Source organism: Orcinus orca, chromosome 10 (assembly GCF_937001465.1).
Source record: "Orcinus orca chromosome 10, mOrcOrc1.1, whole genome shotgun sequence".
Taxonomy (NCBI): domain Eukaryota; kingdom Metazoa; phylum Chordata; class Mammalia; order Artiodactyla; family Delphinidae; genus Orcinus; species Orcinus orca.
In genome coordinates this window covers 40,720,060-40,733,754 of record NC_064568.1, presented here as the reverse complement: position 1 = coordinate 40,733,754, position 13,695 = coordinate 40,720,060, and the positions used below count along the sequence as shown (strand labels likewise).

Genomic DNA, 13,695 nt, shown 5'->3' with positions numbered 1-13,695 from the left:
CACGAGGTGGGCCCAGGCTGCCATCCTGGGGGCTTCCCCCTGCAGTGACTGGAACTGTCACAGCTCTTGGAGACTGGGTGGGATGTGACTGCACTCATCAGGCAGCACTGGCATCTGGAATTCACCCTTCTGGAGGCCACTAGAGCCAAACACTGGTTCTGCTATCCCCATTTTAGAACAAGGAAGCTGCTCGGGTGAGAGGGTACAAGAGCCTTGGCCTTCCAACAGTGTGACCTGGGTTCAAATCCAGCTTTGAAGCTTTTGAGACAGGATGGAAAGTGTCATGCTTTCATTGGCTTCCATATGGAAATCAAAGGTATCATTTCTCATGAGGCTGTGGGTGACACAGAATGTGGACATCAACACTGCACAGAGTGGTGTCCTGCAGAGCAAAGGTCAAATTGCCCAGGAGTGCTACCTTCCCACTCCACACTGCTGCCCCAGAAGCCCCTTCCTAAACCCTGAGAGCTCTCTAACTGCTAGGAGGGGAACATGGCAGACTGTCCCAAAATGGGACGGTCAACCCTCCAAAGCCCAGAGAGTAACCCTTGAGTGCAGGTGGGAATGAGCAGCCCAGCAGCCCATGGCTGGGCCATGCCCAGCCCGCATGGCCTACCAAGCCTTCTCAAAATACTGCGCAAGCAGATCGAAAGTGGTCCTCGTGTGGCCCACAGGGTGGCAGGGACGCGCCTGTTTCTGCACATTGCACATCAAGTGGCAGGGCTGGCCAGGACATACCCCAGCAGTTGAGGCCCAGCCAAAGAACAGCCTACTACCTGCCTCTCCAGTATGTCTGATCTCCATGAACTTGGCATTGTTACTGGTAAGTCCAGGAGCCTGGCTTCTTATCTTACTGCTTATATCCACAGCCCTTTCTGCTCAGCACTAGGTGTGAAATGGACCTGGACTGAAATCTTCTGGATAAGGAAAGAAGACAGATTCCAAATGCACGGGCTCTTCCTACGCCAGGCAATGCCCAGACACTGAGGAAATGTGAGCCGATCCCCAGCTCTCCAGGAGCCAAAGGCAGATGGTGGAGAGAGCCAGGCCAGAGAAGAACCAGGAGCCTTTCAGACTCCCCCGGTCTAAGGCTGCAAAACAGGGGAGTCCTGTGCTACGGTGCTCTGGAGGACACAGACATTAAGAGCCCCCTCCTGGAGCCAACCCTCTCCTAGCGGGGAGAGTGCATCATGCAAACCCTGCTTATGTGCCCTTTGGCCCATAGGAACAATAGAACGCCACATGACCAAAGGGGCAAGGAAGATGCTTTTTATGAATTTCTGTGCAATGAATGTCAAGATGTACTGTCAAATTGACATGAGCGAGGTGAGGAACAGTAGTATGGCAGTATAGTGTGCTATCACGTGTGTAACAACAAGCATGTGTATGTGGGGGGTTGGGGGGATATATATCAGCATATTTGAATATCTGTGCACAGTCCACCTCTGAAAGGAGCCAAGCAGCTGGCCCTCAAGGTGGTCTTGCAACTAGGAGGTTGGGAGTGAAGGAAGATTTTTTTTCCCCTGTGTGTCTTTTAACACCTTTTGCATTATGAATCATGAATCCTTTACATACTCAAAAAATAAAATAAAATATATATAAAATACATAAAGATACACCCAGACATTACATGGATCATTATATAACCACTGAAAATAATGTCTGCAAAGGATTGTTCTGAACATATAACAGAAATTTAACAGACAGAAAACAACAACCAAACGTTGACAATGAGGGACTTCCCTGGTGGCGCAGTGGTTAAGAATCCACTTGACAGTGCAGGGGACAGGGGTTTGAGTCCTGGTCTGGGAAGATCCCACATGCCATGGAGCAACTAAGCCCGTGTGCCACAACTACTGAGCCTGCGCTCTAGAGCCCATGAGCCACAACTACTGAGCCCATGTGCCACAACTACTGAAGCCCACAGGCCTAGAGCCCGTGCTCCGCAATGAAGAGAAGCCACCGCGATGAGAAGCCCGCACACCATAACGAGGAGTAGCCCCGGCTCGCCGCAACTAGAGAAAGCCCGCGCGCAGCAACAAAGACCCAATGCAGTCAAAACTAAAATTAATTAATTAATTAATTTAAAAGTTGACAATGATTATCTAAGAGTGATTTTTCACTTGGTTATTTTGAATGTGCCAAGAGCTAGTTCAGACAGGCCCCTGCCCAGCTGAAGCTGCCATCGCATCTGAGCCACATGGTCTGCACCTATTCCCACCCAAGACTCCACAGAGCCCAGCCCAGCTTCTCTAAATTTACAGGCTGAGGGGCTTCCCTGGTGGCACAGTGGTTGGGAATCCGCCTGCCAATGCAGGGGACACGGGTTCAAGCCCTGGTCCCGGAAGATCCCACATGCTGTGGAGCAACTAAGCCCGTGCACCACAACTACTGAGCCTGCACTCTAGAGCCCACAGGCCACAACTACTGAGCCCGTGCGCCTAGAGCCTGTGCTCTGCAACAAGAGAAGCCACCACAATCAGAAGCCCGTGTACCGCAACTAAGAGTAGCCCCCGCTCACCACAATCAGAGAAAAGCCCATACGCCGCAACGAAGACCCAATGCAGCCAAAAACAATAAATAAATTAAATTAAATAAATTTTTAAGTAAATAAATAAATAAATTTACAGGCTGAGCTTTGCCCCCAATCCACCTGAAAATGCATAGCTGATGGGCACTTAAAGAAGTAGAAACAGCTGATATGCCAAAACTCAAGGACTGAAAAATTAATTATGGCACTCTCAAAGAAATACTAAGCAGCCATTGAGAATTTTATAGAAGCATGTTTATCAAAAGATGATCAAGATATGGTATGTGGGGCTTCCCTGGTGGCGCAGTGGTTGAGAGTCTGCCTGCCGATGCAGGGGACACGGGTTCGTGCCCTGGTCTGGGAGGATCCCACATGCCACGGAGCGGCTGGGCCCGTGAGCCATGGCCGCTGAGCCTGCGCGTCCGGACCCTGTGCTCCACGGCGGGAGAGGCCACAACAGTGAGAGGCCCGCGTATCGCAAAAAAAAAAAAAAAAAACCACCACCACCAACAACAACAAAAAAGATACAGTATGTGAAAAGGTTACAAAACAGAAGGATATTCACAGATACAGGCTAATAGAATTTACTAAATTTCCAACAATTGAAAAAATCTTTAAGTACTTTGAATATCAATTTAAATTTAAAAAGAGGCGTGGAGTAAAGGTTTATGGCAGCTAAGTTGAATCCCAAAGGGCCCACAAGATGAGAACTGAAGTGGCCACACTGGCTGTCGGGGCCCAGGTGGTGGCAGGGCCCAGAGCCTGCACAGTTCACTGCCCCCCACTCTCCTGGGGCCCAATCTATCCCTCAGACCACTCTGGGGGCCGTCCTGGGCTGCAGAATGCAGGCTGCAGGCTGCCCAAGAGAAACACTCTCCACCGCACAGCTGTCGGCAGCCCTGATGCCCACCCCTAGAGCCCCAGCCAAGAGGACACATGGGACAAAGGCCACTGCACTGAGAGTGAAGGTGGTGCAACGGAACCAGGCCTGGCCTGCCCGGGAGCTCGCATGCAGAGGATGGGAAGGGCTCCGTTTCCCCATCTGTGACATGACAGCTGGATGAGCTCAGCTGTTCTCCACCCTGCCTGCACACCAGACAGGGATGGAGGAGGGGTCCCAGTGCCGGTCCCCTCCCTCTCAGCTGGGGAATCTTAGACGAGTCACTTCACTTGTGTGAACTGTGGTTTCCTCACTCATGGTGGATCACAACGTTCCCCCAGAACAGGTTTAATGAGAAGGACTTTCGAGGCACTGGAGATCACAACATACAAGACGAAGACTGTCTTCCATGTAGAAAGGCCCCAGCCGTGCTCCCACTCTCCCCCTACACGAAGGGAAGCACCTGGCCCGGTCACACATCGAGTCGGCTTCCCACGACACCACATCCCTTATACCAGTTCTCTCTTGATTCACTCTTCCACATTCCTGCGCATAGTCCCGAGCAACAGGATCAGGAAAAACAGGGCGGCCGCAGGTCTCTGTGCTGCTGCCTCAGCACGAGTCACGGAGCCACAGTCCAGCCCCTCTATCCAGGGCCACGACATTCCGGCCTGGAGCGGGAGTGAGGTAACTCAGCAAGTGGGGGCAGGGGCCGCTCTGAGCATCACCGCGAGAGCTCAGCAATATCTGCCGAATCAAGCTGACGTCATGGGTCTGCAAGCACGTCCTGGTGCAAAGCCACCATCCTGGGGACCCAACCGGCAGATGCGAGAAGGCCTGGCATTTGTCAGCCTAAAGGGCTTGGGCACTGGGACAAGGCTGGGCCGGGCCTCAGCTGAGGTGGGACCTTTCTCCATATGGAGTTGGAGAACCGGTTTTCCATCCCCGAGGAAGGAAGGTTCGTGGCCTAGTTCCTTCTCCAGTACGTGACACTCACCCAGGGTGTCCCTGAATGGTGACAGCTCTGGCTGGGTGCAGACCTCAATCCTAAGCCAAGGGGAGGTGACGGCTGTGGGAGCTGAGGGTTTGGGGCTTGCTTGTTCAGGCACTTAAGACACGCTCCCCCGCTCCATGCCCAACAGAGTGTGCAACACCGGCCCTCTCCTCCCACCTGGTAGGGTGGCCACGACTGTTGGCCACAAACCCTACCCTAGACATACCTCCACGGCATACACTAGCCAACTTGCCATCAGGAGGAAGTGACTGAGGGCTTACAAAAAACAACAGCAACTGAGATAAATGCCCCTTTTTGTGGCCAGGTTTCCAGGGCTGCCATATCACATCTTACCTAGGCGGCAAGGAGGGGGCTGTGTTAGAGATGAGTCATGGGCGCCCGTGCAATTAACCAAGAGGGAAGGTTGGCTGGGAGAGGGCAGATCCAGCCCAGAGGAGAAGCAGGGGTCCTTCTGGAGGTGGGAACTCGTCTTTCCTTCCCACAGAGCCTGGCCTACGCTAGTCGACCTTCGGGGGACCAACTCCCACTCAATGGGGATTTGGTTGTAGGGGAATACGGTAGGATTTATCCTGAAGAGAGTAATAAAAAAATGTTTAAAGGTATTCTGATCTGTAGATTCCATGTAATACCAATCAAAACTCTAGCAAACTTTTTATTTATTTTTTTCTTTTTTGTATTAGTTTATTTTAAATAAGTAGGCAACAATACAAACACGTACACTTGAATGATGCCTACGTTCTGAAATTTTAAGAGGAACTGACATGAGACGGTCCATCCCTTCCACACTCCTTGAAATACCCATGCACAGGGCCACTAAGGAATGGGTTAGGATGAAGGGAAGGGCATCGTCTCCAGAAAGCCACCCCCCCTCCTCTCCTGGTTTCCACAACACATCATTGTCCTCCTCTGTCACTCTTTACTCTCAGTCACCTTCAGCAAGCTTTAAAAATAGATATTAACAAGCTGATTCTAAAACCTATAAGGAAAGCCAAAGGAACTAAAACAGCCACGATTCTAAATAGGTCTCCTTGGACAGATGGGTAAGAGCATGGGCAGAGAGGAAGGTGGGTGATTCTCCAGCATGGCTGGTGAGGGGTGAGGTCCTGGGGTGCCTGCCTCCAATCCTGCTGGATTTTCCCATTTCCTCAGCCACAACCCCTGGCCCCGCACTGTATCTGGTTAGACAACTGAATCTGCAAAATGACTCAAGGCTCCAGTCAGTAATCAAAAACCTAAGGACAAACCAGAAGAAAACCAAAGAGTCTCTGAGCAGTTACCACAGACCCACCCCCAAGCGCCCAAGTCTGCAGTCACTTGGCAAAAGAGCAATGACCTGGCCTTCATCTCTGTCACCAGAGAGGGCCGCGTGCTGTGCTGGGGGGGGGGGCCAAGGTCCAACAAGACACCCCAGAGCCCAGTGCTAGGGTGACAAGGGTCCCTGCACCACCACTGAGCATCACCAGCCTCTTAGCACAGAGCTGTCGCCTTCTGTGATAACAAGGGAGATGGCAAGGACCCTGCAGGGCTGCTGTGAGGAAGGCGTGAACACACTTTGTAAAGTGTTAAGTCACACGTGCATAGACACACACGCGCCCCTGTGGACTTGAAAAAGCCCCATCTCGTCTGAGATCAGCTCCTGAATAAGAAGGCAGGGATGAGGGGCCTGCACCTGGGGAGGGTTCCAGTCACACTGGTGAAGGAAACAGCAGGCTGTGGCGTCAGGAAGGCCTGCTTCCGAGTGCTGGTCCAGCTTCCTCTGGGGAACACCCCTCCCCACCTGCTGCACCCCCTCAAAGCACAGCCCACTGAGATAAGCTTTCTCAGGGCATCAAGATCTACTCCCCGAAGTGAGCAGGCACCCAGGCTGCTGGCTCAGACAGAGCTTCACACACCAGGGAGAGTCTGGACCTGATTCTGCAGGTGCTGTAGAACCATGTCACCCAAAGTGTTTTCAGAGAAGAGTGAGGGGACATGAGGGTCTGGAATAAAAGGCTGGTGGCTAAGAGTCAGATAGCCAGTGGGGGAAAGGGTGCAGAGAAGGTTCCAACTGTAAGATTGTCCTCTCTGAACAAGGCAGCCATGGGGTGGAGAGGAAGCAACGGGGTAGAGACTGAACGCAGAGTTGGGAGGATGTGGAAGCCAACAGGTACTGGAGGAGAGCGCAGGGCAGAGAGCTGCGTGTGAGGCATTACCTGTGCTTCTCGCCTTCCTCCTCCCCTTCTCTGAGCTGCTTGGTCTTTGGCTCCCCATCTTCCTTGTCCTGCAAAGGAAGGGAGAAAACGAGCTGCTCAAATTAACACTCCTTCCAGGAGCTAGACAGCCTGGCCAGGACCAGCTTCGCATTCCAGCCTCCAAGTGGGGCACATGCCTGCTGCAACCGACGGGGCACAATGCTGGAGCCACAATTCCCACCCCTCAACTCCCTGAGCAGAATTTAAAACCCATGACCCTGGGCTTCCCCAGTGGCGCAGTGGTTGAGAATCTGCCTGCCAATGCAGGGGACACGGGTTCAAGCCCTGGTCCGGGAAGATCCCACATGCCGCGGAGCAACTAAGCCTGTGCACCACAACTACTGAGCCCACGAACCACAACTGCTGAAGCCCACGCGCCACAACTACTGAGCCCACGCGCCTAGAGCCCGTGCTCTGCAACAAAAGAAGCCACCGCAATGTGAAGCCCGCGCACCGCAACGAAGAGTAGCACCCACTTGCTGCAACTAGAGAAAGCCCAGGCACAGCAACAAGGACCCAATGCAGCCAAAAATAAATAAATAAATTAACAAAACAAAACAAAACCATGATCCCAGCCCAGGCCCAGACCAGGGTGGCCCTCAGAGAACACTAGCAGGAAGAGCTGGAAGGTCTTAGGTGGTGAGAGATGATGCTGGTCAGTGCCGCCGAGGGCCCACACTGGCAGGCCACCAGCCACCCTCATGTGTCGGGAGAGTCACCAGCAAGCAGAGCAGCACAAAAGCTCAGGTCTCCTGACCGCCACCCCCTGCCTTCCAGGCCAGAGGCCTCTCCAGAAACACCTATTTGGTTCCCTTTAGGAGCAGCATAACTCGAATTAGGACCAGGCTTGTAACAGGTTCACTCCTGCAATGCATTCAGGGGGACGGAGGGAAGGGGAATTAGTTTGAAGTTTCCATGGGAAAAATTTCTAAATGTGGTTATCTTCCTCTTCCCCCTTCCCCACCTCTTTGTAAGTCTAGAGAAGCCATGTTCCTCTCAACCCTGACAGAGTGTGCTTGCTCTCAGGTGTGCCGAGGGCCCAGCAGAAGGACACCCCCATGCTGCTTCCACCTGCAGCAGGAAACACCTTCCTGGGCTTTCTTCCTTACCATGTGACCACTGCAGTTGGATCAGACCTGCCTGCAGACAAACGAACATGGAGGGCGTGCACTGGGTGTGCTCTCGCATGCGCCCACGACCCCAGTGTCTGTCCTGAGAAAATCTGGGACAGAGCCCTGCCCGGGGTCTCCCTGCGTGCCAGGCTGGCCCTCCAGAGGGGATCAATGTGCCCCTGATAACTGGCCATGACCTGCCTTTGACTTGCTGGAGCATGTTCCGAGGAGACACTTGGAAGCCCCTGCCATGGGGGACCTGCTGCAATGGAGAAAAGAACATATAAATTGTAAGTAAAATAGCTCCTTGTACCACCTCTCCTAGAGATTTGTTTCTGTCACTGACAACGGCCTCCCCGAGAGTGGCATTTGCATTATGAGTCACTTCCTGCCAGTGCTCATCGTGGAGACCCTGGAAACCACCAGACTGCGCCATTTGTTGGCCACACACCTATGGGCAAGGAGACCACCCAAACCAGGCTCGGAGTCCTGGACGAGAGAAAGGTTTCTGTGATGTGAATAGAGCAAGATGTTCCCCTGGCTCTCTCAACCCAGGGCGGCTCAGTCTCCTGGGGATGAGGCAGCAGGAACCACAACAGCTACATGAGTGAGGTCAACATGGGTCTGTGGGGTAGGTAGGGGGCTTCCTACCTTTCTACTAAGGGGTGGGCAGAATTTGGGTGTTACAGGATGGGGAGACAGGAACAGGAAGGGCACTCCCAGAGGGGAGCAAGCTTGAGCAAAGGCGGGGTGTGGTCTGAAGAACACACAGGTGGTTGGAGCAGCAGGCAGGGCGCAGGTGAATTCAGGTAAGGCTGTCAAGGGGTGGGGCCGATCACAGAGGGCTCTGGCCAGTGTTCCAGGGCAACGGGAGCAGAGCTGCTGGAGGAAGGACCAGAGGCCTTTCCCAAGAGCCTGCTGAAGGGCTGGGCAGGGAGGCCCTGGGGCAGAAGCATTTGTTTGGTGATGGCCAAAGAGGTAAGGGGAGCAGGCGTACAAACTCTCAACTGAGAAACATGTTAAGGCTCCCCACATGGCTCCCAGGCTGCATGCACCCCTCCCTGACAAATGCTAGTGATTATGGGAAGCCAGAAGCCAGGACATAGGAACTAAAAGCTCCTTCCTAATTGCCAGCCAGTGGACTCCCTGATGGCCAGAGGTCCTGCAGCAGGGGAAGAAGGTGGCAGACACCTCCCCTTGGTGAGAAAGGACAGAGGTGGAAGAGCAGCAAAGGCTCAGCTTTCCCCCGAAGTGGGCTGATGGGCAAGCCCACAGGAAGGCTTCTTTCCATGAGGGCCCTGTTAACCTGGGCCAGCTGGAGGCAGAGGTTGGGGACTGTGGAAACAGCCTTTGGGAGCAACTCCTTTGCAAACACCATGCACGTTCACAGCCCCTGAGCAAGGGCAAACTCAGCAGCGCAGCTGCCACCACCCTCCTGGGGTCCCGGAGACACTCAAGTGTCTCGGCAAAGGCCAAGTTATTCATTAATGAGAAAACACCCAATGATCTAAATGACATTTTAAAAACATGCCCCGCAGTCTGGTGGGCCGTGCAGACTGCTGAGGTTAAGGAAGACCCCAGCCTGGGAGGTTGTGCAAGAGCAGGGGCTCTAGAATGGTACCCATATGTGCGTGGAGCCGGAGCCGGTGAACAAATGAACAGGCCACGTAAGTGCAGGGACGAGGCGCGCTCCAGTCGGCCCACTCAAAGGCAACTCAGGTAGCACGGTGAGCATCTCTGAGCAGGGAAATGGCTTTGGGGCAACCCTGGCCTAGGTCACAAGGCAGGACTTGCACTGCTTGGGACAGTGGTAGGAGGCACTGACTCGAAGGCCCTCAGAACTGGAGGGCTCACAGGACGACCGCCTTCCGAGTCCTCAAATCAACCCATGGGGGAAGCTGGCAAATGACCGCCACGGAAAGGAAAGATTGTCCCAAGGTCACAGCATCTGTCAGTGGTAGCTGGGGTTCTGGATCAAGGTCCTCCTGAACTCTTGCATTTTTGCCAAGGAGACAGGAGAGGCACTTAGTTTCTAAAACCAGCTCTGAACCCAGTCACCTCTCCCATGCTCCCCTCACAGTTCAGATTTGGCCACGTGCATTCAGACCAGTCACAGCCAGCCTGGGCCTAGGTCTAAGCCCTGGAGGACACCCATGGGAGTGCAGGCAGGGCCCGAGGTACACAGCATCCCAGGGAATCTAGAGACATCTCACCCACCCCCAGACCCTTAAATGTAACTCGCTGCCTAGCCCTGCCTACACACACCCTTCCCCAATCTCCCGCCTTTCTCCCTCCTTCCAACCCCATGTTCTGTCCCACCCTGATAGGTCCCCACCACAGCCAAGCCCACAGCTATTCCCCCCACCCTTGCCTGCCGCCAGCTACCCGCTACACTCTGGAGAACACAGCAGCCTGCTGCACCCTCCTCCTCTTTCTAATCCATCTCCCCTACATCTCTCTCCACCTTATCCGTCCACATGGACGGAGGGTGTCCTCTGCTCAAAGCTCTCATTGGTCCCCATACCCTGAGGAACAGCATTCTCCTCAAGGTGCAGCCTCCCAAGGCCTCAACACTCTCCCTGTAGCCCATCCATACTGGCCTTGTCCAGAATACTCTGACACCGGACCCTCTGTCCCAAATCCTGATCTGTCCGTTCTGACTACCCCGAACAAAGCCCACCCTCTGGCCAGTTCTGGACTCCAGCTCAAAGGCTACCTCCTCAAGGCAGCCTTCTGAGGTTCCCAGGCAACAGGCTCTGTCACTCCTCTGGGCCCAAGACACAAGCCTGTTGTCATTCCTACTCATCATCAGGCCTCCGTGTCCCTTCCAAGTCCCTCTCAGTGTGGGGACGTTTCCTAGAGCTCTTGTAGGCGTAGCCATGAGCCTGGACTACATCACCTTCATTAACTCTGTGCTAACTTAACTACCACTCTCTCCACCAACTCCAGAAGAGCCAAATTCTTAGAACACTGGTGGCTGGAGAGCAGGAAAGCCAAGGCCTGGACTGGGGTCCTCCCCACAGCCCGCCTGCCTGTTACTGGAGGTACCCCACATTTCTGACCCCGGCCCAGGTTTCCACACCTAGGCCCTGCCCCTGCTCTCACCTCCCTCAGAGCCCACAGGAGGAAGGGGCCTCTGAGGCAGGACTTCAGGGCCTCTCAAAAACAGCTCTGCCCCAAACAGAGCCTGACCGACCTGTTTCATAAAATTAGCATTGTGCAAGATTGGTGTTATTTCTTCTTTAAATATATGACAAGATTTCATCTTGGCCTGAAGTTTTCTTTGTGAGGTTTTAGGTATGGGGTTCATTAGATTTTCTATTTCCTCCTGAGTCAGTCTTATTATATCGTGTCTTTCAAGGAATATCCATTCATACTGAATTTACTGGCATAAAGTCGCTTATAATATTCCCTTATTATCCTTTTTTTAAAAATTTATTTATTTATTTTTGGCTGCGTTGGATCTTCGTTGCTGTGCGCGGGCTTTCCCTAGCTGCAGTGAGCAGGGGCTACTATTCGTTACAGTGCGCGGACTTCTCATTGTGGTGGCTTCTCTTGTTGCAGAGCACGGGCTCTAGGCACACAGGCTCAGTAGTTGTGGCACATGGGCTCAGCAGTTGTGGCTCGTGGGCTCTAGAGCACAGGCTCAGTAGTTGTGGCACACGGGCTTAGTTGCTCCGCAGCATGTGGGATCTTCCCGGACCAGGGCTCGAACCTGTGTCCCCTCCATTGGCAGGTGGATTCTTAACCACTGCACCACCAGGGAAGCCCCCCTTATTATCCTTTTAATGTCTGTAGGATCTGTGGTGATACCCACTGATATTGATAATTTGTGTTTCTTCTCTTTCCTTATTAGACCAGCTGAAGATTTATCAATTTTGGGACATGTCCAGACTTGGTGTTTTTTTTCGTTTTTGTTTTTTTAATTTTTTGGCCACGCCAGGCGGCATGCAGGATCTTAGTTCCCCGACCAGGGATCGAATCCATGCCCCCAGCAGTGGAAGTACGGAGTCTTAACCACTGGAAGTCCCAAGACTTGGTGTTTTAACTCCGTGTTTGCTCCTCAGTCCCCTCTCAGAAGGAGCCCTCACTAGCTGAATGCACCTGCCTCTGGATGGTATACAAAATGGGGGGCGGGGAGATCAATCCATACTTGCTGCCTGAATGTAGGGCGACTACCAGAAGTAGCTCAATTAACCACCAGAAATGTAGAAAAGCAGGGGGAGAAGGGAGGCTGCTGCACCTCCTCCTGCTGACCTCCCCACCCAGGCAAAGACAAGGGTCCCTCTTCCCTTGTACCCCTGGACCCCTTTGTGTGCTGGGTCTGCCTTAGACACAAGGATAAAGGAAACAAGAACCCTGCCCACAAGGAGCTCAAGGAGCAGGTTTAGACAATGGTAACTGTGCCAAGAGTGAGGAGGAAAGCTTCATTCAATGTTTTGTATACTTGGAGAATCGGCAAGGAACAGGTGTTGTCAGGGAAGGAGGTTACCTTTCAACTCAACTCTAAATGTCAAATGGGGACTTGCCAAGTGGCTAAAGAAGGCAGAACATTCCTGGGAATGGTACTTGCCTGGCAGACATGAGAGCAGAGCAAGGGCACTGATAAGACCTGTAGGGCAGACCCAGGTGGCTGGCCCACCCAAGACTGCGGGGGTCAGGAGTAGAGGGGGGCTGACAGGGTCTTCCTCCAGTGCTCTGGGTGGGCGGAGGCTGATGCTTGGAAAGGCACTTTGGCAGCCTGGAGAGTGAGTGGTGGGAGGGGACGGAGACTAGAAACCAGGTGAGATGCTCCACTCCCAGCCTGGACCTGTCCCTACCTGTTCTTTGTGCGTGTGCGCTGGGGAGGGTGGTTAAGAGTAACTGAGGGCCAGGTGGGTGCCATCAGGGGCAGATGTGCCGAGGCAGGGGCGCTTGCTTTGAGGGGACAAGGAACAAGCCCCTCCCTCATCCGAAGTGGAGCTGCTGCCTGGGGCTCTCCCTTCCAGAAGAAAAAGAGGCAGGAAGGGGTTAACCGAGAGACACTTCAACTTCTGGTCTAGGTTCCTCCCACCATGAGACCATTACTGAAGCAGCTGGAGAGCCAACAGAAACTCACAGGTACAGAAACACTTTCCAGTGCCCAGGCAAACATGCCTCATTAGCTCTGAGTATGCCTGGGGTACTGTCCATGGAAACAGCCCTTCTGTTCAGCAATCAAGAGAACAGGCTCCAAACCCTAGTTCCCTAAGAAGAGGTGAAACTGGCCCCGGTTTGAGCCTTTCCAGTTCCAACTTGGCCCAGGGTGGGGAAAAGTCAAAGAGACATGGGCACAGATGCCAGGAAGTGGGGAGCAGGAAGGCACTAACAATGCTGAGGGCAAACCTGGCAGGTTTCACAGTATCACCCTGCTGCCCATCCTCAGAGCCAGGGCAGCCCCATGTGGGGCAAAGGGACTTCCTGTCGGGTGCAGCTGCAGCCGGAGCTGTGCTCCAAGGGCACTTAGCGGGTAGGGCAGTCACCCAGAGTCTGACTCACCCTGAAGATGCAATGATAAGCCCTGGGCCGAACACCACCACGCCTGGGCACAGAAACTGCATGGCTCTCTACTGCCCAGAGACCAGGGAAGGGGGTGGGGAGGGGAGGTTCCAACAGGCAGCTTGGGCAGCAGGGCCCCTGACTCTGGGCCCTGGCACTCAGTTTGCTGCTAGGATGGCCTGGCCGGTGTGCCCACTGCTCAGTAGGCGGAGAGAACCTTGAAGGCAGACGCTTGTCTTAGCCACCTGTACCCGTGGGCCTGACACCGCCTACAGCAGGCACAGCACAGTGGTTGAGCTCATGGGCTCTGGGTGGGAATGTGTCTGGCAAGCCCGGCTCAATTTCACCTTGCTGTGTGACCTTGGGCAAGCCATTCAATCTGTCTGGCCTGGGTTTCCCCATGTATGAAA

General features: G+C 53.7%; 1 protein-coding gene across 7 annotated transcripts in view; it reads right to left on the bottom strand.

The window, feature by feature from the left end:
* CCDC12 (coiled-coil domain containing 12) overlaps nucleotides 1-13,695 on the bottom strand; it is a 74,881-nt gene that overhangs the window by 35,562 nt on the left and 25,624 nt on the right. For all 7 annotated transcript variants that reach the window (XR_004479186.2, XR_007479867.1, XR_007479865.1 and 4 more), the window contains exon 2: nucleotides 6,618-6,685. Coding sequence is in view for 3 of the 7 variants with exons in the window: in XM_033413292.2 (XP_033269183.1) it covers nucleotides 6,618-6,685 (68 nt within the window). In the remaining 4 variants the exon portion in view is untranslated. The remainder of the gene's footprint in view (nucleotides 1-6,617; nucleotides 6,686-13,695) is intronic.